General features: G+C 47.8%; 1 protein-coding gene across 2 annotated transcripts in view; it reads left to right on the top strand.

The window, feature by feature from the left end:
* Window positions 1-898: 898 nt before the first annotated feature.
* The window catches only part of PPP1R1A (protein phosphatase 1 regulatory inhibitor subunit 1A), a 65,485-nt gene continuing 40,539 nt past the window's right edge, over window positions 899-25,844 (top strand). Inside the window, exon 1 of one of the 2 annotated variants that reach the window (XM_083428345.1) lies at window positions 899-1,314. In XM_083428345.1, coding sequence (XP_083284471.1) covers window positions 1,234-1,314 — 81 coding nt within the window. In that variant the 5' untranslated portion in view covers window positions 899-1,233. The remainder of the gene's footprint in view (window positions 1,315-25,844) is intronic. The other variant, XM_083428346.1, reaches the window with a different exon arrangement.

Genomic DNA, 25,844 nt, shown 5'->3' with positions numbered 1-25,844 from the left:
CCTGCTATAAATTCCACTGAAATTGGTTGCATTTTAATGTTATTGAAATTGTTTTATGTTCAGTTATTGTAACCCACTTTGGGGCTACATGATGCAGGGCTGGCTAAAAATCTGATAAATAAATAAATTCACTCTCTATAGTCTTTTAGTGCCTGTCTCATCATGTAGCTCTTCCATAATCTCTTTGAATTGTGCACACCCTCATGGAGGCTCGGGGCGCTTCAGGCTATATTCATGTTGTCTATCTCTGCAGCGCTTAGCAGTTACAGTGGTACCTCAGGTTAAGTACTTAATTCATTCTGGAGGTCCGTTCTTAACCTGAAACTGTTCTTAACCTGAAGCACCACTTTAGCTAATGGGGCCTCCCACTGCTGCCGCGCCACCGGAGCACGATTTCTGTTCTCATCCTGAAGCAAAGTTCTTAACCCGAGGTACTATTTCTGGGTTAGCGGAGTCTGTAACTTGAAGAGTATGTAACCTGAGGTACCACTGTATTCCGAATCATAGGAGCCAACTTCTAGAGGTCTCCCCCCCCCCCCCAGTTTTTGGGCATTGTCATTCAAAGGGTGCGTGTGCACCCTCTCATGTGATCGATTATGTGGGGCAGAGCTTACCTGCCCCCCCATATTTTATTCAAGTTGGCACCCCTGCTCTCAATCATGTCCCAGGTCCACTTTCAAAACAAGAACCGGACAGTGGGCGGAGCCAAGGCCAAGTTGCAGCCGGGCGAGTTTTTGCCAGGTCAAGGGGATGATCCTCGATGTGGGGATGGGACGGATAAGTAGGCAGGTGGGGGGGGGGGGCTTGCCCCAAAGAGATCCTAGCCAGGGATGCAGCTAGGTCGCTCGGGCCTGATTAGAGGGTGGAGCCAGGCAGATCAATGCAAGTGGGACGCGGGGGCGGGTAATCTCGCCCCGAAACTCCTGCTTTATTCGGCAAGATACCTGCTGGATCCCGTCCCGAAGGCAGGGGCTGCTTAGAGGCGCGTCTGCGTCTCCTGACGAGCATCTTTCCGGGCAGCCTTCGTGTGCGTGTGCGGCTCTCCCCGCGCTGCCTGTGCGTGTCGGGGGCGGCCCCACGGCCCGAGCAGCCAATCGCGGCGCGAGGAGCGCGCCCTGGGTGGGCACGAGAGCGGCGGGGCGCGCGCAGCCGGGACGGAGCCAGAGAGGAGGAGGTGGCGGCGGCGGCAGCGCGGCTGGCAGAGGGGACCGCGGGACCGGAGGAGAAGCCGGCATGGAGCCCAACAGTCCCCGCAAGATCCAGTTCACGGTCCCGCTGCTGGAGCCGCATCTCGACCCGGAGGCGGCGGAGCAGGTGGGTGTCCAGGACCTGGCAAGGCGGGCAGCTGGCTTAGCTGTGCGCGGCGTAAAGGGGTTTTCTTTTCTCTCCCCCCCCCCCGCCCCGCTGAGATCTGGAGTTACAGCTTCGCCCCGGGACCTCTTTGTCTGGGTTATGTGGGCTTCCCATTCTTAAGCGTCGTTTTGAAGTCACCGTGCGGCTCCCGATCGCCTCTCCTCCCCATCCAGTAGGATGTACTGAAGTGGCTTTTGGAACGTCTCTGAGCATATGCAGAATGCTTTCCTCTCTCCATCGGGGCTCCCCTCTGTTTTAAGCCTGTGTCCTCGGTCGGGTTTTCAGCCCTGGCAGCTCTGGTTTGGGAAACTGCGATGTCCCGGTGGCGTTTTCCTTGGCACCGCATGTGCTAAGGAACGGGGACGCAGTCGGGCAGGTTTCTCCTGTATGTGCCCCCACCCCAAACCCTTCTCTCAAGAGGAGCCTCTCCCGGAGGTCATGAATTGGGTTTACTGTGAGGGTTGAGCATCCTCTTCCTCCTCCGAGTAACCCAACTCCACAGATGTAAAGGTAGCATATCTTGTGGGACGTGTTCTGGGATCTGGGTGGTGAGCTCTGTGGGACTTCTCCAAGCTCTGGAGTGGGGTGGGTCGTGGTTGAGCACTGGGAAGGGGCGGGATTGTAGCTTGTGGGTGTGGTGTTTGTCATTTTCGTCACTGGGCTTTCAGTCATATGTAGGTCACTTTAAGGAATTGGGGCTGTGGCAGGGAAATCTGGGGTGTTGCAAGGTGCTGCCCCCAATGTGGAGTGCCTAGTTCTGGAGGGTGGTTTGGGGTGAAAGTGCAAGCGCTTGGGTTGTCCTGTTCTCAGGTTTGCACTGAAATGCCAGGGGGTTATAGGGAGTTGTGTAGCACATGCTTATTAGGGTGGTAACTTACATCTGTAACAATACCATCTTTCTAGGCTTATTATGTCCGCCAAATAACTCCCATCGCTTTTAATATTTCTTCTGATTTCTCTTAGATATTAGGGATGCTTTGTCAATGGGCACTCTTGAACTGTGATCACATCTGCTGTGTAGCTGGAGGCTAGTTAGTTATAGGTTGGCTCTCCTGTGGCGGTGAGGTTGCAGGCTGAAAGGATTGTCTGTGGGTGGCTGCTGTGCCATTTTATTGGGAGGGTGATGAAAAGCGGGGCTCGCTGTTTGAATTAAATTATGAGAGATTGCAGGGGAGGTTTGGGATCTGGACACTCTTGCTCTGGGAGGTATTGTGTAATGGGAAATAAATGGGGAGATTTTAAAACAGTGCAAAGGATGGCAGGGAACCTCTGACTGTAAGAGGTGGTGGTTAAAGTGGAATAAGAGGGATTTAAATGTATGGTGTGGATGTGACAACTACTATTAAAAGTGCTCAGGAACCTGGTGCTCTCTTGTGCCTGGCCTAGGGTTTTCACACACACACACACACACACACACACACTAACTGACCCTCTGCTAATGCACTTTTTCGAGCCACTTGCTATGAAGACATATCAAGTGTTGATGTTCATCTCAATGCTGTTAAAATCACCAGCTGCTGATGTCTGCAGGTGAAGTGGCTGTTAAAAAGCCAGAGGCAGGCCACAGTGGCCTTTTCCCAATCAGTTGGCAACCTTCTCCACCATTGGAAGCCCTTTAGGATATGTCACTTCTGCATTCTGTGCAGCACCTAGCACCCTGTTGGTACCAAATGTTAGGCATAAAGAACTGCAGGATGTATTCTGTAGTTGTGTTTGGGTTGTTTGGAGGTGCAAGATCAACTGACCTGTAGCATGTATGAGTTGTATTTGGAGAGGGAGCTTGTATTGTGCAGAGAAAGCATGGCTGACCCAACCCAGTAAGCATTACAGGTGACTGCCTGGGACTTCAGAAATCCAGGATAATGGGATGGGGGGGGGATCCTCTAGATCAAGGATCTGAATTCTGTGGTTCTCTAAGAGGTTGTTGGACTACAACTCCCATAATCCCTGACTGTTGGCCACATTTGATGGGCCTAATGGGAGTTGTAGCACATCAACATCTGGAGGCCACAGGTTCCAATTCCTCCCTGTGCTGGGTGGAGCACAATCTTATTTCCCCACCCACGCCTAGTCTCCTGCCTTTAAGGGGAAATGGCCTGAGAGGGGATGAGGTCAAGTTAGTCAAATACAATATGCTTCATACATACCGGGTTGAGGAACCCTGGCCCTGGGGGGAAATGCCACCCTCCAGGCCTCTGTCTTTCTATAAAGCCCTTGGAGCACGCCCCAAATGACATCCCCTAACAGGCCTGTTTCATGCTCTCTTCTAGTACTTTTGTCTGGCTAAAGCACATCATTAAACTGTGGTGATGTCCTTGGCTGGATAGAAGGAAGAAAGACGTGGATGTGTATAAACCTCTGATTTTTGCATGGATGTAATCTATCTTCTTGTTAAAAGTCACATCCATTGCTCTGCCTTCATTTTGCCTCTGGCCACACCCACTATTGCCATGTGGCCTCTGAAGGGTTGCCCCTAAAGGAAGTCCTCCCTTGAGTTGAACAAAATTTCCCTGCTGCTGTTAATTCTCTTGTATGGAACCTGCTTCCCAATACTGGAAGTCGATATGTACAATTTGCTATGTTTTATGTAGCTTTCCAGATGTATACTCTCTCACAAAGTGGCTTGTATCAATTAAAAAAAGAGGTTGGTGGCGCTGCCCTCAGGCTTCCAAAGACACACAAGAGAAGGGAAGAGGAGGGGGAAAGAAGCTGAAGAAGAGCAGTCATTTTAAGGCTAGAAAGAAGTGGTAAGCCATAAGTGGGTTCTATTCACATACATGGATCAAGCAAAACAAGCTCTTGAGGGAGACACTTCTTCATCCCCATGATTGTGCAAACAGGGTTTGGGTCATCCCTGTACCATGTAAGGGAGCAGTGGGGAAGCTGTGGCCTTCCAGATGTTGTTGGTCTCTAGTTCCCATCCTTGGCCATGCTGGTTGATGCCAAGTGGAGTCCAACCACATTTGCAGGGCCACAGATTGCCCATCTTTAGCATACAACGAGAAGGGGAGCACACAGAATTTGACTGGGGGTGCAGCCTAACTGAACTGCCTTGGCTTATGTTGCAATGTCCAAAATGAAGACAACACACCAGTTATCCCACTCCCCCCCCCCTTCATCAGCTTCCTTGCAATGCTTTGTCAGTTTTGGAAAAGTAGAGATCTTGTTAGTTTTGCCTCCGTAGGAAAAGATGCCATTTAAGGAGGGTTCTCGGAAGAAGCTGCTGAGCAGATGATCCTGCACCTTTAGCACAAAGAAAGAGCAATTGCCCTGGATCCCTTTTTTTGTCTTCAGGAAGTCAGTGCTGCTAGAACTGGAGCCTGATCTATCATGAACGCTTAAGTACATTCTCCCTAGAGCAATACCCAGGTAGATTCTACTCAAAAAGGCCCAGCACCCACTGACAGAGCTTTCTTTGCATGTAGAAGCATACCCTCCAACATTTCTCAGATGAAAATAGGGCCATTTCTCTCACACACTGAACTCCCCCTCCTCAGCCCCCTATTTTTGCCCCCTGCATTTCCTATCAGAAGAAGGGTGAGTGCCCCCACCACTGCAGCAATGGGACACAGCACACACGCCCTCCACCGCCCTGAGAAAACCCCTTCATCCTGAATTAATTTTATTCTTTGATAGAGTTACAGAAAGAAAAACACCCCCAAAAACAAATTTTTAGAAAGGGGTAAGATTAGATGTGGATGCACACAACTTGGAGGGTCCTGCCCTCTGCCTTCCCCTCGGCTGGTGCTTCTTGTGGGGCTGGGTCTTGGCGGCGGCAGCCTCTCCTTCTCACCTGCTCTCCAGCAGCTGCTACAAGCTGCCCCAGAGAGAAGGCCGGCAGCAGTGGCCATGGAGAGGCCAAGGGATGCTCCCTCACAGCCACCACTGCTGTCACTCGGGAAAAGGGCCAGCTTATTCTCCTCCCCAAGCTCAGCACTGGCAGCGGAAATAGGGACATTTTGGGATCAAATCAGAAGCCGGGGTGGCTTTTGTAATTCTGGGACTGTTCCTGGAAAATTGGAACACTTAGAGGGAATGCACAAGGTCCTAGGTGCCCTTCAAATGCTCTAGGACTCCAACTCCCATCAGTCCCAGACAGCGTGGCCAGTGGTTGGGGGATTATGGAAGCAGTAGTCTAGCAGCATCTGGAGAACTTCAGGTTTCCTACCACTGTCCTAGGTTCAGCCTCCGGTATCTCAGTACAGGAATGATGGAAGCCAGGATGGGGAAGAGATTGTGGAGTTCCACTATCAAACAGAGTAGACACTACTGAGCAGCTTGAAGGTCCTGGCTTGGTCAAAGGCAGCTTCATGTGACCTTGCTGCTGCACACTCAGTGCTTCCCATCCTGGGCTCCCTTTCCTCCCCACCTTCCTTGCCTTGTGGAAAGCCTGATTGTTGGTGCTTTGATGGCTTCTGCTCTGCCCCATTTAGCATGACAGCCAGCCCCAGTCCCTGACCTGCCAGGTCACCGTGACTGTTCACCTCCCATAACCTGCAGTTACCTAATCATAGATTACACTGGAAATGTAAGGAGACATTCTTCTCTGACAAGGACTTTGCTGCCAGCCTGCTTTTTAAGCTTTTGATGATGTTCTGGGAGCATTTGCTGGAAATGTATGGTCTGGTTCACGTTATCTATGTACATCACTTGCTTTCCCATCTCTTGGTGACTCACAATTGGGTCTGTGAATGGACTCTCATTGGAAAGGGTTGAGGTGGCTGATCTGCCTCATCTGCATGCAATTCTGCAGTCATCAAGTGATAGCAGGTGTGAATGTCTGAATCAGCCCACAGAGATTTAATGGACCAGAGAGTCACAGGGACAGTTCCGGCTGGTTTAGCTGAATTCACAGGTGCTTTATTATAAATGCTACCAAAAAACATGGACATTCTCCCTCACCCCCAGTAAAGCTTGCCTTCTCTCCAATGGGCAGCAGACAGCTTTACATCTAAACCAATTTCCTTCAGGGTAGATTTGATTTAAATCAAATAGATTTAAATCACTAGTCAGTAAGACTTGATTTAAATCATATTTTTTTACAGAACAACTCATTCTTGCTGGTATAATTTTAATATTTACAACAAGATGAAGGTTTAATTTTTGGAATAATAAATTTTCAGAGTAGTTTTTACAGTTATATAAAAAATTACTGATTTGGTTATACTATTAGAAATACATTGACAGATAATTATGGAATTACTGTGAGGTTTAATAAGTTAACTGTTTATATTTGAACTACTTTTCCACTGTACTTTATTGGAAGGAGAAAAATAATCATTTCCGTAATAACAATTTAAACAATTTATTTAAATAAAACAATAACATTATAGCATATGTATCCATGTTTGTTAACTGATGTGGTTAAACGATTTTTTTTAACCCCTTTGAAATATACTCGCAGTCAAGAGTGGATTTCATGCTCTTTATTCAGCTCAGAGCAGTGAGGAGGAATGGAATTGCCCCCAGAATGTCTGCTTTAAATACATTATTTACACAATGGGCCCCACGTGATTGGCTAATTCCGGGATTCACCTGTAGGCCAATCAGGTTACGGATTCACTTCCACCTGGAGCTGGATTGGGTGGCTCCTGTGGACCAATCAGACTGCTGCATTTTGAATCCTATTGTTCTAGGACCAATCAGACTGCTGCATTTTGGATCCTATTCAACTCAGTACATAACACCCTTAGACTGAGTTTTAGCACACATGAAAAACTTAAAACAAATCCTTATTTCCTGATGACTCACTCCTGATGACTATAATGTAACTTAAATAGAAAACTATCTTTAGAAAGAATTTTTCTCCAAAAGCATTTTATTTTAAAAATCCAATTTAAATTTTAAAAATCCAAAATTTTAATATATATTTTAAAAAACCATTGATTTTTATCCACCTGATTTCCTTTCAGTTCAAGTAGAAAGGATTATGAAATTATTTAAAAACAAAACAATTTATAGATGCAGGGAAATCAGAAAATAGGATGAAGTAGGTATGGTGAAATCTTCAAACTGCTTTTGGACCCCCAAAGTGGGTAGCAGAGAGATCTGCCCAAATGCTGGCTGTAATGATGGTGCATAAGGAAGAGGCAGACCTCTCAAAGGGGCAGGTGGGTCACCTGCAGCCTCCCATTCTCCTTGCAGGTGACCTCTAGGGCTTCTTGAAGCTTCACCATCATTCCATCCCCTAAAGAGTTCCTTCCTGCCTTTTAGTTTCCTCCTTACCCCCCCCCCCCCCCCGGTTTTGAAGTGCCTCTCCCCTCAATTGCCTTCTTTCTAGTTTCAGAACAACTGGAAGGGACAGTGTTTTGTTTTATATACATGTAAGTATATATGCTTATAGGTATCACTGCAGGTCAGCTGGGGGAGCAGAGATTATTGCTTGGTTTTTGTCCTTATTTTTATTATGCATTTTGGTTTTTATATTGTAATTTTATGATGTGAACTGCCCTGGAATATATGGATGAAGGGCAATATACAAATTTAATAACTAACTAACTAATAAAAACATACTCATTTCTTGGTTGTAAGGCTTGGGGAGATAGCCGTAGTGAAAAACTGAAGCAGAGTGGCCCCTTATTCCAGAGTAGTTAGAGGAGGGTCTCTGATCCAGAGTAGTTAATCCAGATCCATTGGCTGTGGCTCTGCCACTGTTAGCACACTGCATTCAGCAAATTACCCCTGAGAGTATGTGGCCTTTGATAGAAGAAAGAGATGGCTCTCTCCTGCTCAAAGGAAACTGCAGGTGAAGAGAGGGGCTGTCTGGGCCACAGTTCTCCACAGTACTTGCGTTTCAAGGGAAGGAAGCATGGACACTTTACCTTTCCTGATACGACCCCTTAACTGTTTTTTAGGGGGAGATGTGATTGTGCTAAAATCAGATGGAGTCTGTAGGCCAGATTTGTAGATTTAATTAAGCTCCTACTTTCTTCCTTAATTCCAGCACTGGTTATCCAGATCCCACAAATGACGGCCAACCTTGTGTCTGCTGCTTGTCCGTTGATTTATTGATCTGGTGTCTGCATGCCACAAGTGTTTGCTGTCTTTTTCCTGGAACTGAGCTGTTTTTCATCATTGCTTTTTCATCTTTCTTTTCTTTTTAATGGAGAACCATGTATTGTCTTGATTTCAGGCACCAGAGTAGAAGGTGTCTGGGCAGGATTCAACTGACTAGTCCCACCAACAGAAGACCATGCTTTGAGCGTCATAAATTTATCACCAAGCAAGTCTAACAGCCACAGCCAGGGAGGTTGTAGCTTTATGACAGTATTGGAGCCATAAACAAGCAGAACCTCTGATGAGACAGTGCTCAAATGTGGCCAAATCTGTCACTTTAAGACCTTGAGGGGGAAATGCTCCCCAGCAGTTCCCCAACAGGAAGCACTATAGAGTATTTGGGTTGTGTTCAATGCTAGTCCTATTCAGAGTAGACCCACTGAAATTAATAGACATGACTAGTATAGGTCCATTAGTTTAAATGGGTCTACTCTGAGTAGGACTAGTGCTGGTGACAACCCTGTGTCTGTCTAGCTCACTATATCTAATCTGCCAGTGTCTCCGGCAGTGAAAGCCTTTCCCATCACATGCAACATGATAAATTTAGCTGGGGATTCCAGGGATTCAAACTGGGACTTTATGTATGCAAAACATGTGCTCTACCACTGATCTGAAGTCCCTCTTGTTCTACCTCATTCTGCCTGTTCAAGAACTTATATTCAATCTATACTTTGATAGACAATCTATCAAATCTATACTTTGATGAATCCTGGCACTATAGGTCTGATCCTCAATTTTTTTTAGGGAACCAAAATCACTCTACATCTGACCCATTTGCCCCACTCCTGATGTTATTGGACTCCAGTTCCTACTGACCCCATCCAGCATGGCCAACAGTCAAGGATGATGGGATTTGTAGTCCCAACAGCATCTAGAGCCCCATAGGCTCCCCATAATTGCTGAAGTCCATTCCTCAAATACTGGGGTTTTCAAATCATCCTCATTCTATCCCCTCACTGTTCATCAAAATCTGAGTCACAGAACACACCACAAGTTCTTACACCCTCTTTTATATTCATGAGACCCACCCATTCACACTGGCAACCAAACATGTGAGCTGGTAGCTCACATAGCTAGACCAACTGTGATGATATTGTGATTTGCATAAGCAGCTGCAGTTCAGACCTATTAACTACTGTCATGCGGTACGTTGGTTTGATCATGGAGATGAACACCTCCTGCTCCACATGCGCATGCAGAAATGTATAATGCTGGCTTCAAATGGCCTAAATATAATGCGTGAATTGACTCATAGTTGGCACCTGTTTATTTTTAAAAAATCTCATTATTCAGTTCCCTTTGGATACTGAGGGAGGCTTACAATTATAGAATAAAACAATACAAAACATCAATACAAAACTAGAAGCAGAGGGAAGAGATCAGCAGCAATTAAACCCTAAAAGCAGAAGATGATTCATAAGTTTAGGTAAATAAAAAATGTTCATTGCCTGGCATCCAAAATAGCACGGCTACCATGTGCCCTGCTTTACAGAGGATGGTCCTCTCTTTTAAGGAGTGTCCACTCCAAATCTGGTGTGATGGTAAAGGACTCTCCAGGTGTTGTTTAACTGTAGCTCCCATCATCCACAACCACAGGGCATGAAAGGACTTGGACAACTTGAAAGGTCACAGGTTCCTCATCCTTGCTGTCAAGTAGCCTGTGACTCTCCACATGGTGTCCACATATGGTCATTTATGATAGGATGGCCAGGGAGTCCAACAACATCTGGAAGGCCACAGGTCCCCCAACCCTGCTTTATGAGGAGTGCAGTGCCATCTAAGACAGACTAAACACCACTTTTCAGACTTCCTCCACCTTGTCTGGATTCAGCTTCAGATTTTCAAGCCTTGTCCAGTTAATTACTGATCCCAGGTGCTGATATGACACATGTTCTGCCTCACCTGAATTGGATGAAGTGACAAAGGAGATCTGAGTGTTTGCTCACTGATACCTCATTCCTAAGCTCCCACCTGACCTCCTCACTTAGATATTATGTTGATGTTGAACAGCATGGGAAACAAAAGAAAACTCTGCCAAACATCATTGCACAAGGTCTATGGGGCAGAACATAGTCTCCTGGCACCACGTTCTGGACACCCAGGCAGGAACAAAGCCAATGGCGCATGGTGTGCCTGATCCCTAGACAGCAAGCCAAGGTGGATGCCTTGGTGGATGCTTCTGAGAGATCCTGGAGAATTGGCAGGGCCAGACTCTCCATGTCCTTTCCCCAAAATAGGCCATCTATTCGGGTGCACAAGGCCCTTTCCAGGACAAAAATAAGATTGAAATGGATCTCTAGTGTTGTCTAGAGTTGCATGACCACTCAAACCTCTTGCTCAAAAAGGGAAATTAGCAATTGGCTGATAGTTATGATGCTTCTTCAACTGAATAGATGGGAGGGCAGTTGAATAGGTTTTCTGTGGGTAAATGCCCTTCCCTGTTAAACAAGCTTTATTCATTCAATAATTTTTGCTAATTTTATCTAAAACATGCACACACCCCATAACATAGAATACATAGTTTATGCCCTCTAGGAAACCAGATGCACTTTGGGCAAGTACATTAGTGGAGAAAGGGAGCGACTGAGCTTCCAAGACGCGGACAGCCAACTGTTGCGAAATTGCTGGCAACTCTTTCCTTGGGTCCGGAATAGCAGGAGAGATCATATTTCAGGGCTGTGCAATATCCTGAGAATGAAAAAGGGCACAGGGATGCAGTGGAAAGAGTTGTAAACATATTGACCAATCTGGGGAAGGGGTGAGGAGCGTTAGAAATGCACCTCTTCCCCAGGCCGTTTGAACCGACGGCCTGTGTGTCCCTGTCAAAGAGAATGTGCTTACTTACGATGAAGCACATAAGTGCCCAGAACTAGCAATGGAGGTGGCAGCATTAGTCAACGTAGCAAGGCACAAATTGAGGAAAAGCTAACACGACAAGACAAACATGATGAGAACACTGACCTAGGATGGCGGAAGCTGCTTATCTTCATCTTTCTTTGGCTGCATATGAAGCTAGTCAGAAGAAAAGATACACCTTATCTGCCTCTGGGATCTTCAGTATGTGCTGAACCTCAGATCTAGGGCTGCAGCGAGGAGGGGGGAGCTCCTACCCTCCCTGGGACTTTTTGAGTCAGTCTGTTCCCTGAATGTTCAGCCATCACTGCTTTTCTTTTATGCCAAGCAACTTTCTAGTTTTTATGAAACTCTTTATTTTTTGGCAAGTGAAGGCAGCATTATACCCAATTGGTTAGTAAGAAGTAAATCTGCCTCTGCACCTCCCCCTTGCTCTGGAAACTGAATGCAAAAAAGCTGGAATGAATGACAGCCACTTGGTTTTTAAATAAATCTTGTTACTTTTGTTCTTAATTTTTTAAAATCTGTTTATTCAACCACAGATAAGTATAGAAAAAAATGTATAAAGTAGGATGTTCAGTATGGCTTGAACAGTTTGCATTGTTCCCCCAGCCTTTCAACCACCTCGTCTACCTGACAAGCTCAATTCCTGCTTCCCTAAATTGTCCTCTTTTCTGCAGTTTGTTTACAAGATGCCGGTTAAGACACACTGTTGAAAATGGCATAAGGACCACTTAATGCTGCCTCACACCATTACAAATTTTAGCAGCGCAAGGCCAATATTCAGCACACCCACCCACCCGCCTCTGCCTTCCGTTCTGCTCAATTCACTATGTCATCATAGCGACACCCTGTGGCATCCCCTTGGCTCAGCACCCAATGTGGCGGATCCGGTCACGCTGCCCTAAATCTGCCTCTGCTTACACTGAGTCAGACCCTCAGTGTCTGTAGCTCCATGTGGTCTATGCCAGAGGTGACTAACCTGTCACCTTCTGGATGCTGTTCCCATGATTTTGAACTGGAGCCACCGCAAAATAATTGGGGGAAAGGCATCCATAGAGCATTCTTTAATGTTTGTGCAGCACCTTCCAGGAGGAGAAGCTGGCCTCGTTTGAAATGGCTGGTAGCAAATCTGGTAGGCTTGGGAGTCACAGGTGGGCGGCATGCTGAATGTCACCCCCGGGCACGCCGCCCACCTGTGACTCCCAAGTCTCCCGCAAGCTGTCAAAATGAAGGCAAAGTGGCACAGCTCTCCCCTTCCCCCGATGGCTCTGGGTAGTCTTGGAAGTTGTGGGTGGGCGGTGCACAGAATGTCACCCCCTTCAGCAATGACACCCGGAGTGGTCCGCTCTCCCCTCCTCCCGCCCCCCTTCCTACGCCTCTGGGCAGCATGAATCCTTAGAAACACAGAAGCTGCCTTATACTGAGTCAAACTAGTTAGCCAAGCATAGTATTGTCAAGCTTAGTCAAGCTTAGTATTGTCTATGTTGGCTGATGGTGATTCTCTGGGGTTTCGGACAGAGTTCTATTCAAGTCTTTCCTGTGTAGGCCAGGAATTGAAATGGAGGCCTTCTGCATGCCAAGCATGTGCTCTGCCACTGAACTGCAGATCTGCTGCTTGGGTGCAACTGATTTGAAGTCCTGCTGCTGCTTTCAGTAGGACTTGGTCCTGAGGACCAGCTGTACCTTGGTTATGTGTTTGAGTGTTTCCTCATTTTTACATTCACTTCTGAAGGCCTCTTCAATATTAGCCACACACAGTCCAATTCACACATTCACTCATGCAAAGGCCTACAACTGCCCTTTTTGGCTGCTGGAAGAAGTCAGAACAATGGTTAGAAAGACTGCCCATTTGTCAGTTTTGGAGTTTTGCTAGCCCTGGAGCCTTAATTCTGTGATTGTCTGGACCCCTAGCCAAGAAACAGTTTCTTGGGTCTGATTCTCCCACCCAAAAGCAGCAGCTAGTGATGTTTCCCATTTGTGTAAAATTGCAGAATGGTGGCATGAGCTTTTCCAGTAAGGCAGCTGGCTATGTTTCAAAGCCAAAGTAAGACACCTGCCATACGTAGATCATCAGCACAAAATTAAGCTGATGGCATTAGCCACCACCAGCTGCAATGATGGCAACCAACTTGGGATGGTGTGTGTGGTGCAATGGTTGGAGTGTCAGTCTAGGACCTGGGAGACCAGAGTTAGAATCCCCACTTGGCCATGAAACTCACTGGTTGACCTTGGCCCAGTCACCATCTCTCAGCCTAAGCTACCTCACAGGGTTGTTGTAAGGATGAAATTGGGAAAAGAACCATGTGCACTACCTTGAACTCCATGGAAGAAAAGTGGTATATAAATTTTAACATAAATATCGAAACAATGTGAAAATGAATTGATATAGAATTTACAGACTTGAACAGAGCAAGTGACTGAATGGACTAGGTGGCTAGACTAGATGACAATTTGGGTCCCTTTAAACTCTGTGTTCTATGAATACCAATCATATGCACTTGACTGCTTTTGTAACCACAAACTGCAGCAATTTCCGCTTCCTTTTTCCATTTTTCATCAGAATTCTCTGACATCCCTGCTGGAGAATTGCATGTTCCCTGTACCTACTCCAGCCTCAAAAACAACTAACCCAGCTGCTGTCCTATTCAGATAGCAAACGAAATGCTCTTTGTGCCACATGCCCCTTTGTCTTTTAAAATGGCAGAGCTGTTGAGAGGCAGGATGGGGGAGCAGGGAGGGAGGAAGAGAAAGCAGTGAAGTTGAGGACGGGGCGCAATCCCACTGGGCCCAGCTTCAGTTTCCAACATGGTCATGACCGTATGTGTGCAGAGTGTTCTCAATAACACTGTGGGGAGCAACATCACATCTGCTTTAATGCGTGTGCGTACACACACACACGCACACTGTTTGCTCGCCCTCCTTCTCCAATTAGTCTCAGCGCCGGCCGGGTGTGGTGGGGTTGCCCTCACCGGGGGAGAGAGTCCCAGCCACCTGGCAGGCTCCTCTGCCTTGCCTGGTGCCTTGTTGTTTGCTCTGCATCTTGCTGTGTGCGGAAGGGCATCTGAATGTCTCCCGAGGAATGTGCTGCAAAACAGCTGAGCTCATCCTTCTCCTGCTGCACTCAGGAGACTTCTGCCGGTGGCATCTTTTTGGTTGTTGTTTTGTTACATGATGCCATGAGCAGTTTGCTTTGCGAGGAGGGGGGTGTATTATTTATTTTTCTTCTGAAAGAGTAAAGGACAATGGAGAAAGACCAGTCCCAGAACCCATTTTCAGATCAAACTATTCTTCTGGCAAAAGACAAAGGGCTGGAAGAGGAAGTGTGTGCCTGAACATGTGCAGAGTCCTTTGCCCTAAGGAGAAGCCACCCTCCAATCTGAGACTGAGTGATCTCAAAGTCTGGCTTTCGTGCTGTTGGAGGCAGTGCACTTTTCTGAATAGCCATTGCTGGAAATGCCAAGATGGGGAGAGGGGCTTTTGTGCTCTGCTTGCCGCCTCCAGAGAGGCATTTGGTTGGAGGGCAGGATGTTGGTCTAAATGGGCCACTGGCCTGATTCAGCAGGACTTCTTACACTTAACAAGAACTGGCCACCTTCAGAAGTTTGGACCTGGCACCTTTCATGCCCTCCCCAGGAAATAAATTAAATCCTGGCATCTGGGCCATAATCCCCTCCCTCCCCCCCCCCCATTTCCCTTCCATTATGGAGGCTTGCACTATCTCCTGTACACCTTGTCCTCACAGATCAGGCAATGCACATGTCTTTAAAAATGTTTTTAGTAGAATTCTAGGCACCAGGAATGGAGAAATTCCCACTCGCCTCAGAATTAGAATTATTTGGGAAAGCCTGTTTTTGGCCAAGCTAGGTATTAATTTAATTGTGCAGTGTGCCACGCATCAATTTCTCCCCCACCCCTTCAATCTTTATTTAATTGTGGGCACAGGTGGCACTGTGGTCTAAACCACTGAGCCTAGGGCTTGCCGATCAGAAGGTCGGCAGTTCGAATCTCCGCAATGGGATGACCTCCCATTGCTCGGTCCCTGCTCCTGCCAACCTAGCAGTTTGAAAGCACATCAAAGTGCAAGTAGATAAATAGGTACCACCCGGCGGGAAGGTAAATGGTGTTTCCATGCGCTGCTCTGGTTCTCCAGAAGCGGCTTAGTCATGCTGGCCGCATGACCCAGAAGCTGTACGCTGGCTCCCTCAGCCAGTAAAGTGAGAAGAGCGCCGCAACCCCAGAGTTGTCTGCGACTGGACCTAACGGCCAGGGGTCCCTTTACCTTTTAGAATCATAGAATCATAGAGTTGGAAGAGACCACAAGGGCCATCGAGTTCAACCCCCTGCCAAGCAGGAAACACCATCAGAGCACTTCTGACATATGGTTGTCAAGCCTCTGCTTAAAGACCTCCAAAGAAGGAGACTCCACCACACTCCTTGGCAGCAAATTCCACTGTCAAACAGCTCTTACTGTCAGGAAGTTCTTCCTAATGTTTACGTGGAATCTTCTTTCTTGTAGTTTGGATCCATTGCTCCGTGTCCGCTTCTCTGGAGCAGCAGAAAACAACCTTTCTCCCTCCTCTATGTGACATCCTTTTATATATTTGAACATGGCTATCATATCACCCCTTAACCTCCTCTTCTCCAGGCTAAACATGCCCAGCTCCCTTAGCCATTCCTCATAAGGCATCGTTTCCAGGCCTTTGACCATTTTGGTTGCCCTCCTCTGGACACGTTCCAGTTTGTCAGTGTCCTTCTTGAACTGTGGTGCCCAGAACTGGACACAGTACTCCAGGTGAGGTCTGACCAGAGCAGAATACAGTGGCACTATTACTTCCCTTGATCTAGATGCTATACTCCTATTGATGCAGCCCAGAATTGCATTGGCTTTTTTAGCTGCCGCGTCACACTGTTGGCTCATGTCAAGTTTGTGGTCAACCAAGACTCCTAGATCCTTTTCACATGTACTGCTCTCAAGCCAGGTGTCACCCATCTTGTATTTGTGCCTCTCATTTTTTTTGCCCAAGTGCAATACTTTACATTTCTCCCTGTTAAAATTCATCTTGTTTGTTTTGGCCCAGTTCTCTAATCTGTCAAGGTCGTTTTGAAGTGTGATCCTGTCCTTTTACCTTTTACTGGGATGACTTACTCTTCTTTTACACATCAGGACTGCTGCACATGGGGAGAAGAGGTTTAACCCTTCCATCTCCAGCTGCAATCACAGTAAAATGTTTCCCTCTTCACATGAATCTTCATGGCAGACCCACAAGAGTTATTTTCTAAGCCATGGCTGCGTGTGTTCAATTTTTTGTGTGTAAATAATTTTGATTGGATTTCTAGAAGTAAATATATCCAGATCTAAATATATCCATAACACCCCCTGCACCTCCCAGTCTCACCAGCTTTCTGGTAAGTATTAATGTCTTTAAGATATGCCTTCCTCTTTTAATTTTCCTACAGGCTTCTCCCATGTGACTCCATCAGAGTTGTATGGAAACATCCATCCACTGTGTATGCGATCGTAATTATGATCCCACATGGAGAGAAAAGGATGGAACATCCCTTCTGCCCATGATGGAGTCCTGATCTATGCTGCCTATCCCATGCCTATCCCATGCCCATAGCTGCAGTGACTTCTTACACAATTAAAGTAATGTGCCAGTTTGGGCAAAAAAGTCTGTTTTCTTCCCAAACGTCTGGCAGCTGAGGCAACACTCCTCCCCCACCCCAAATTTTAAAAATGGTAGGCACATTTCATTTACACCAGGAAAGTGTTGTTATTGTTATTAGTATTTTTAAGTCTGTAGCAATCATTTCCCTGCTGTCAGAGGAGCCTGCCCTGTCCTCTGTTTCTGTTCTGCATGTGATTCTTGACTGTAAGGAAGCTAGTCTAGAACAGCTGCCTTGCGCAGAGATGCAGAGGTAGCCTGCCCTGTGTGGATGGGGAGGGGCGAATGCTGCTGTGCGTCTATTATCAGGAGTAATGAAAGGATGCAGCCACTGCCATTGGAAAGAGGCACAATAGAATTTCCCTTCCCAGCGGAAGCTGATTGGATGGAGACATTGCCAGAGGCCTGCATCATGCAGAGAAGCAGCAGGCAGCCTCTGTTATTTGGTGGGCGGGCAGGAGAAACACTGAGCTCACAGGAGCCTTTTGTAAATTCATATCAGAGCATACTTGGGAGTTCTTTCACAGCTTTTTGTCTGGGAATTAAGTGATTGATTTCCCCTGCCTGCTTTTTGTTTGTGTGAATTGGTATGCTGCCCTATGCCTGGCGATTTCAGTAGTTCAGATTTCCTTGCACACTTTCTAACCCTTCCGGTCCCCTCCACTCAGGGGTAGTAGATGGTTTGCTTTTGCAATGCATGCGGAAAGGTCCAGGCTCGATGCTTGGCATCTCCAACTTAAAAGAGTTTGGGGCAAAAGGGCTGAGAGAAGGCCTCTCTGTGGAGACCTTGGAGAGCTGCTGCCAGCCAGAGTAAACATCACTGGGCTCGATGTTAAAGTGGCCTTCCTTGACCCTGTGGTCCTCCAGACACAGTCCAACACCTCCTCCCACCATCTCTGATGATAGGGCTGATGGGAGCTGCAATAGTCCATCAACAGGAGGGTACCACATTGGAGGAGACTGGCACTAGGCTAGGGCAGCAGCTTTTGACAGATATGGCATCCTTTTAATCAACGGAACTGATAACCTCCCTTGCCACTGTATTTTTCTCCCCTACTCAGATCTACTGACATAAATATGCAGCCACACACATATAAACACTCTCCTCGATTCCTACTGGGCAGAGGCCATAGTGGGGTTCCAGAATATGTGCTCTATCTGCAGGATGCCCCAGGTTCAGTCCCTGGCATCTCAAAGCAGAAGGGACCTCCTAGCACAAGAGTGAGCAGCCTGTGGCTGGATTTCACATGGGGGACCAGGAGGGGGGAATAGAGGATGGAGTGGCAAAAAGAGAATGCGGGGAGGGGAGGAGCATCCTGCCTGCCACTCACTGTGGCTCCACCCACTACCAGCAAGGAACTCTTGATAGAAAAGTGCTGTAGCTCTTCTGTTAGGCAGGGGTTCTCATGAGAAGCTGGAGCCGCTGCTTTTTGTACCATTAGTCTGACTGACCCGGGAGCTCCTGCATGCAAAGGGTGTGCCCTGCTGATAGTGTGGGGCCATAGAATTGTAGAATTGTACAGTTGGAAGGAACTCCAAGAGTTATCTAGTCCAACCTCCTGCACAACCATCCCTGGGTTACCTTCTGGTTAACAGCCAGGCACACTGACCCATTGCGCCATTGGGGACCAGGAGGGTTGCAGAGCAGCCTCCAGTGGTGGCAGGTGTCCATTGGGACCAGTAGGGTGGAAGGCAGGAAGACCAGTGGGAGGCAGAGCTGCAGCCAATGACAGCCAGCTAATTCTAATGCCCCCCCCCCTAGTTTTCTGTAAGGGCAACACTGAGGCTAAGCAGGGAGAATATTGACAGCCAAGGCCATCCCCTGTGCTGGTTGTAAATAAGAAGGCAGGTAGGTGGGGGTGGGGGACTGAGGGCATGCTTACATTATTGCTTGCTCCACATCTAAAGCACACACCCCCATTCATTTCTGAAGCTACATTCACACAACATTAGCCACAATCCACGTCAGTCCTGTAGTTTGTCTGCAAATACTGCTATTTGTCATGATTCTGCCCTATAATTTCATTCTTGCTAGAAAACTGGGAGGTGTGTAATGGGAAGATAACTGTACAATCCCAATGCATGGGCAGATGAGTGCACATGAGCCGTCAACATCTTCATGAATGGGAGAGTGTGGGTTGGGGGTGGCAGGGGCAGGGGCAGGGAAATCAAAAAGACCTTGCATGCCAGGTGAAGACATCTCTGATGTGAACAGCACACCTTGAAATGCAGGCTGTGTGTGAATGACCTCACTGCAATTCATGCCACTCACGTGAACCTACCCTGAATTTGGTACCCTACTTGCCTTAAAAGTCTAGCCTCCACTTGCAGCCTTTTAAATGTCTTTTATTTCCCTTCATAAGCCACCTTGCCCAGGCCCCATCCTTTCCTTGCTCTCAAACTATCTCCAGCAGCCAACAGCTGTATAGATTGCTCCTTTGTAAGTGCCTGCATGACACCTCCTAACAGTTACAGGCTGGGAACAGCAGAGTTATTTCAGAGAGGTGGGAAATGGTGCCACAGAGGAATGGTTGCCTGTGGCGCATATGTGGCACATAGGCTTATTTCTTCTATCCCATTCTCACTTCTGGTCAAACAGCTTTGTTCTTGGGGAGGTGCAAAAACCCCTATTTATCTGAGATGACACAGAGGTGCAAGTACGCTGCAGGAGCAACAATGCTTCCATCACAGACCACTTTCAGCCCTCTTCTGACATCAGTGCTGTCCATCACTGCCTGCAAGCAGTTTGGTTTGGACATGAGTGTCAGGAGGAAAACCTTCACTGGCTGTGTCGCCTCCCTCTCTTTCCTGCTCTAATTTATGTGCGGCTGCAGCCAGACTAAATGGACCTGAGGTCCAGCTGTTTCTATTGTTGCTGCCTCTCCTGCCAAGCTCTGCAGCTTTTGAGGTGGCAGTTGGCCAGGCGGGTGGGGATGTGTGGATTCTCCGCTAAGTAAGGAGGACAGGGACCACCAGGCTGTTATTTTTGCAGGATCCCAGTAGATTCTTATGCAAAGGAGATGGAACTGTCCATGAAGTGCACAGGGTGCTTTTTAAAGAGGTGGGAGGGAGGCTTCAAGGGGTGTGGCTTGTGGCTGCTGACTTCATTCAGATGTTGGTTTGGACTTGAAGGTCAGCTTTGTATGCCCTGAAATCAATATTTCTACTTCTATTTTATTTTTACATTTAGATCCTCCCTTTCTTGCAAAGAATTCATGGCAGTGTAATTGCCCGCCCCCATTTTTAGCCTCACAACAACCTTGTGAGGTAGGCTAGGCTGAAAAGTGGTGAGTGGCCCAAGATCACCCAGTGAGCTTTCATGGCTTCCCTGCCCTAGTCTCAGCATTCTGCTCATCACTACGTCACTGTGTGTGTGTGTGTGTGTGTGTGTGTGTGTGTGCTTTAATTGCTATGCAACTGATCACTGTGCTCCTCTGTAATATGTAAAGCAGGTATGGACCATTTCCAATTTTTTTCTCCCTCTCTTTTAAATGCTGCACAAAGATAGTGAAGGGAAATCAGTTTTGTTCCAGCTCAGGTAGTGGTTAGGGTCTGCTCCTGATAATTTTTAATACTAGTGGGACCCCAACAAAACATTGCAGTGTGGGGTGCTTCTCTTCATTTCTTCATTTCCCCTCCCCCTGCTTTTTTTGAGTTCGTCTCCCACCCCTCCAACACCCACTGAGCATGCTCAGCCCTCCCTGGGGCTGTTTTGGGCAGAGGTAGCCAATGTGATGCTCTCCAGGTGTTGGGCTCCAGCTCCCATCACGGCCAGCCAGCATCATCGCCAGGGATCATGGGCAGGCACTGTAGTCCCAAAACATCTGAAAGCACCATGTTGGTGCTGTAAGCTGCCCAGAATGACTGGGGAAATAAAATACTATTATTATTGATTGTGGGACTACCTCTGGTTTTGGTGATCCTCTCCACATAGGTTTCTCCACCCCAATGTCTTCTGTACTTATAGAAAGAAACCGCAAAGTTCCCTCAAAGTGTGACGATTTTCAAAGTTTTCTAGGGAAAGCAATAAAACCCCCATTTGGACTTGGATTCCACACCCATTGGTCACTGCTGGCCATGTGGAGAAGCAGCAAATAGTTTGTCTAAAGCACGCCTGGACATTGGAGGTTGGAGGACCACAGCTGACTTCAGAGGTCAGAATCACTGGGCACCTGCCAAGGCTTACGTCCTTGCAGAGGGGTATTACCCCCCCCCCCCCAATTTGAGACTCCTGCTTCTCTGCCTCTTAGCTGTCCACTGCCGGGGTTCACCTGCCACCTCCAGCTATGCAAGAGTGATGAGATGCAGCAGTGCCCCCTCCCTTCCTTGCACTCTCCCTCTGGGCAGTTATTCAGAACAGTGATAGGGTAACTGTGGCTCTCTAGGTGGTGCTAGGTTCCCACTCACATCTGCCCCAACCAGCATGGCCAATGGTCAAGGATGGTGACAACATCTGGAGGGCCCTAGGTTCCTCATCCCTGATATAGATTGGAAAAGGTAAGGGAAGCGGGTGGTGCTGTGGTTTAAACCACTGAGCCTCTTGGGCTTGCCGATCAGAAGGTCGGTGGTTCAAATCCACATAATGGGGTGAGCTCCCATTGCTCGGTCCCTGCTCCTGCCAACCTAGCAGTTCAAAAGCACGTCAAAGTGCAAGTAGATAAATAGGCATTGCTCTGGCGGGAAGGTAAATAGCGTTTCCATGCGCTGCTCTTGTTTCACCAGAAGCAGTTTAGTCATGCTGGCCACATGACCCGGAAAAACTGTCTGCGGACAAATGCCGGCTCCCTTGGCCTGTAAAGCGAGATGAGCGCCACAACCCCAGAGTCGTCTGCAACTGGACTTAACTGTCAGGGGTCCTTTACCTTTACCTTTTCAAGGAAAAGGTAGTGGTGCCTTGGAGAGGAGGAAGGAAAGGTGGAAGGAACACCCCCCCCCCCTCACCCAGTGAGGGCACCAGGACCTCAGAACTTGAGAAGAGAGCTCTTCTGGATCAGGCCAATGGCTCATCTAGTCTAGCCAGATGCCTGTGGGATGCACACAGGCAGGACCTGAGCAGAAGAGCACTGTTTCCTGCTCTGGTTAAGGTCTCCCCAAATCTGAAACTAGCAGAGCGGAGGTTGGTTTTTTTCTTTTCTTTTTAAAGCCAGTTCTGGATGAACTCTTGAGCTCTCAGGGCAGCAACTTGAGCTCTCGGGGCAGCGACTGGCCCCTGCGCAGGACACAGGCAGTGAGTGGGTGTGTAAGCGGAGAACTGTTCCAGCCCTTCTCTTCTGCACCTCACCTGGGGAGAAAGAGGGGAGAAAGCAGCAGCGTCTTGCCTGCCTGGTGTGTGGGGAGGAGGCAGCCGACAATTTAATTTGTTTGTTTTTGTATATGGATTATTATTATTATCACTATGCTAAAGAGCAGTGATTAGACTGAATTTGTTTAAATAATTAACTCAGCCTCTTTTGCAGTGATTGCCTCCAGTTTTGGGTTGCAGCTTTTATTTCTCAAGGGGGAGGGTGCTGGTTCTTCAGCTGCTTTCCAGCATTGATGCAACAGTGCAAGTTCTGATGTCACATTGAGTGAAGCAGTCATTGGGCCCAATCCAGCCTGACTGCGCAGCAGAGCCATAGCTATGGGGCGGGGGGGCTAGCCAGGTTTTTTGCCCTGGGTGAAGCCTCCAGAGGGGTGCCCTTGAGGCTCCCAGCCTCTGTGTGTGTCTACACAAATGCACGTGCGGGAGTTGCCAAACTGAGTCTTTGATCTGGGTGAAATGAAGCCTGGTTTTGCCCCTGCTGTGCAGCATCGAAGAGGGTCAGGGCTGGGAGTCTGCCTGCCTTACATGGGCCTGTGCATGCAGGCATGGGCACATGCACATGTGTGCACACACAGAGGGAAGTGAACTCTGGCAGGCTACTCTTGGCGTTCCCCGTTGTGATGATTGGCCTCAGTGGTAATTGACAATCAATGTCGGAAAATGGTCTAAAAATAGCAACGGGAGCAGCAGCCGTTCCAGTTCCAGTCTCCAAATGGGGCTCATTGCTGTGCCAAAATGGAGATGCAGTCAGGGAGTAGGGCTTAGGGTGGGGGGGGGAGGGGAGGCAAGCTAACCAGCACAGCCTTGAGGGCACACACACACACACACACACACACACACACACACACCATTAGGCAGGGCTCTTAGAACCCAGCTCTGGAAGGAGAGAGTAGTACAGCCAGGGGAAGCATGTTTTATTCCACACTTTCACAAGCAGCCTGTCCAAGAATGGATATTTGGCTTTGTTAGCCAGCCATCCTGTTGGCAGACCAGGTTATGCATCCCCTCCCACACCCGAAAAGGACTTAAATTTGCAACAGACTTGCATAGGGTAATTTATATGTATAGATGCATATTCAAAAATAATTACTCTTATTTAGAGCAGAGAAGATGTAGGGGGATCTTTATGTGCCTGCTCCCCCCTTTTGTGGTTTATCCTTAAAGGGGACAGCCTGGAACAGCTTCAAACAGAGGGCTGTCCTCTAAGAGCCCTTCAAAAAAGAGGACTGCCTCTATAAGGTAGGACACACGGAACCAGGTTGCTTTTGCAAATGGGATTGAGGGGGAGTGATTTTCCATGACCTCTAATCAGGTAGTGTAGCCAACAGTGGCAACTGACTCTCTCTCTCTCTCTCTCTCTCTCTCTCTCTCTCTCTCTCTCTCTCTCTCTCTCGTTGATGTAGGGAACCCACCAGAGCTATACACACCCTTGTAGATTACAATTTCCCTACCCTCTCAAATGCTTTGCTTACAACGACCTTCTGGGGGCCACGAAATAGTGGCTTCAGGCCAGTGACCGTGGCTGTGCCCACCAGGGGAGATCTTTCTGGCAGGCTAAGTATATCACTCCACCCCACCCACGGACAAGAAGGGGGGGGGGGCTAAATAGGAAGGTATCAATGCCTCCCATGCTGCATAAGTAAAGGTACATGCAACATTCACCCTTTCCTGCTCCGATTTGCCCCCATTCAGAATCCAGCATACTAAGAACTTTTTCAAACTACCAGAACTTAAGCTGCTCTTTCTTGACCTTCAGTCCACAGATGTTGTTGAACTATAACTCCCATCATCCCTGACCAGCTAGGTATGGTGGGAGTTGTAGTTCAACCAAAATCTGGGGACCCAAAGGTTGAAAAAGCTGCCATAAGGTTTTAAATAGCTGGGAGGCAGTAGTTGAAAGCATGTGCTCAATGGCTGGTAAAAACATGGGAGCTGGCAGTGTGCGTGTGCAGAGGAGAACTGAGAGGAAGCCGGCAGTGAGCCTTGGGAGCAGGGGTCCTCAGACTACGGCCTGCCCGGCCATTTTAGAACCCGCCACAAAGTCCAAGGCTGAAACGCCACACCGGGTTTCCCTCTGCCTCAAGCTCATTCCCCAACCCCCTCATTCTGTCTCCCCCTCCGTCCCTTGGTCGCCTCTTCCCGGCCACGCACTGCCTCGCTGCCTCTCGGCACCCAAGGATTTCACACAACGCACATGTCCCGCTTGAAGTCAGTGGCAAATGCCTCTATTGGTTTTCACGGTGTCCAGCGAGGGTGCTGCAAGTCAAGCCCAAGTCTTTTTGTTTATCTTTTTCTTTATTTCTCCATTCAAGAAAATGACCAGCCAAGGTGGGTTTATTTTTTGTTGTTCTCTCCTCCGCAGTTCCCACCCAGGAGGCAGAAACAGTGGCGTCACCCCGGCCTTGTCTTGTTTCCCAAGAGATCTCCAGTATTGGGATTTTTAAAAATGAAGGGCGGCTCCTTGGTTAGGGAACTGCAGTAGTACAAACAGGTCCAAGTTGCAATCCACAATTCCCCAGCCTCTTCAGCTGCTCCTTCTCTTTTGAATAGGGTTACTCCTGAGAAACGGCGTTTCTGTGCACTGCTCTGGTTTGCCAGAAGCAGCTTAGTCATGCTCCCCAGTAAAGCGAGATGAGCGCCGCAACCCCAGAGTCATTCATGACTGAACTTAACGGTCAGGGGTCCCTTTACTCCTGAGAAAACGGCTCCTGTCTCTGGAGTGCAAGAGGGCATGCTCAGGGCTTTAGAATTGGGTCCTCAGCTGTGTGCCTTTGGGAGTTAATTCAACCCAGAAGGCTGCACAGTTCCCAGTCTCTGCGTTAACTTCACACTTCCTCCCTAGGCTCATTTAGGGAGAAGTTCTTTGAGTTAAATTCTTAATAAATTTTAAAAAGGTGGAGTGGGGCAGAACCAGGGTGACAGTGGGGCATCTAAACCTAAAGTCTATTTATTATTGTGGATTTTTAATAATGTTGCAGCATATATATGTTTGAGCGCTGACCATTCATAGTTTTTTCAAACTACCGTATATTCCGGCCCCCAACAGTGTCTGAGGGACAGTGAACCAGCCCCCTGTTTAAAAATTTTGAGGACCCCTGCTTTAGAGGAAATAAATAACTATCTGACTTTTAGAAGACATCTGAAGGCAGCCCTATTTAAGGAAGCCTTTAATGTCTGGTGTTTTATTTTATTTTTAATATTTTGTTGGGAGCCGCCCAGAGTGGCTGGGGAAATTATTATTAATAATAAAAATATTAGGCTCTTTGCTTCTCCCTTTGTGGGATATGAACATATTTCATGCAAGCATCAGATCTGTGCCTGTGCACGCACGCGCGCACACACACACACGGGCAAGGGCCATAGCTCAGTGGTAGAGGATCTGCTTTGCATGCAGAAGGTCCCAGGTTCAATCCCTGGCATCTCTAGGGAGAGCTAGGTGAGACCCCTGTCTAAAACCCTGCAGAGCTTCTTCCAGTCAGTGTGGACAGTACTGAGCAAGACAGACCAAGGGTCTGGCTTGGTATAAAGCTGCTTCCTGTATTCCATACATAACATATTTATTCAATATCTCTGGATAACTTACACAGGTCACTTTTTCATTCTGCAGACAT

The sequence above is a fragment of the Podarcis tiliguerta genome (assembly GCF_965153285.1).
Source record: "Podarcis tiliguerta genome assembly, chromosome: 2".
Classification (NCBI taxonomy): Eukaryota; Metazoa; Chordata; class Lepidosauria; order Squamata; family Lacertidae; genus Podarcis; species Podarcis tiliguerta.
The sequence above is the reverse complement of the archived record's forward strand: the minus strand, read 5'-3'. Positions and strand labels throughout refer to the sequence as shown.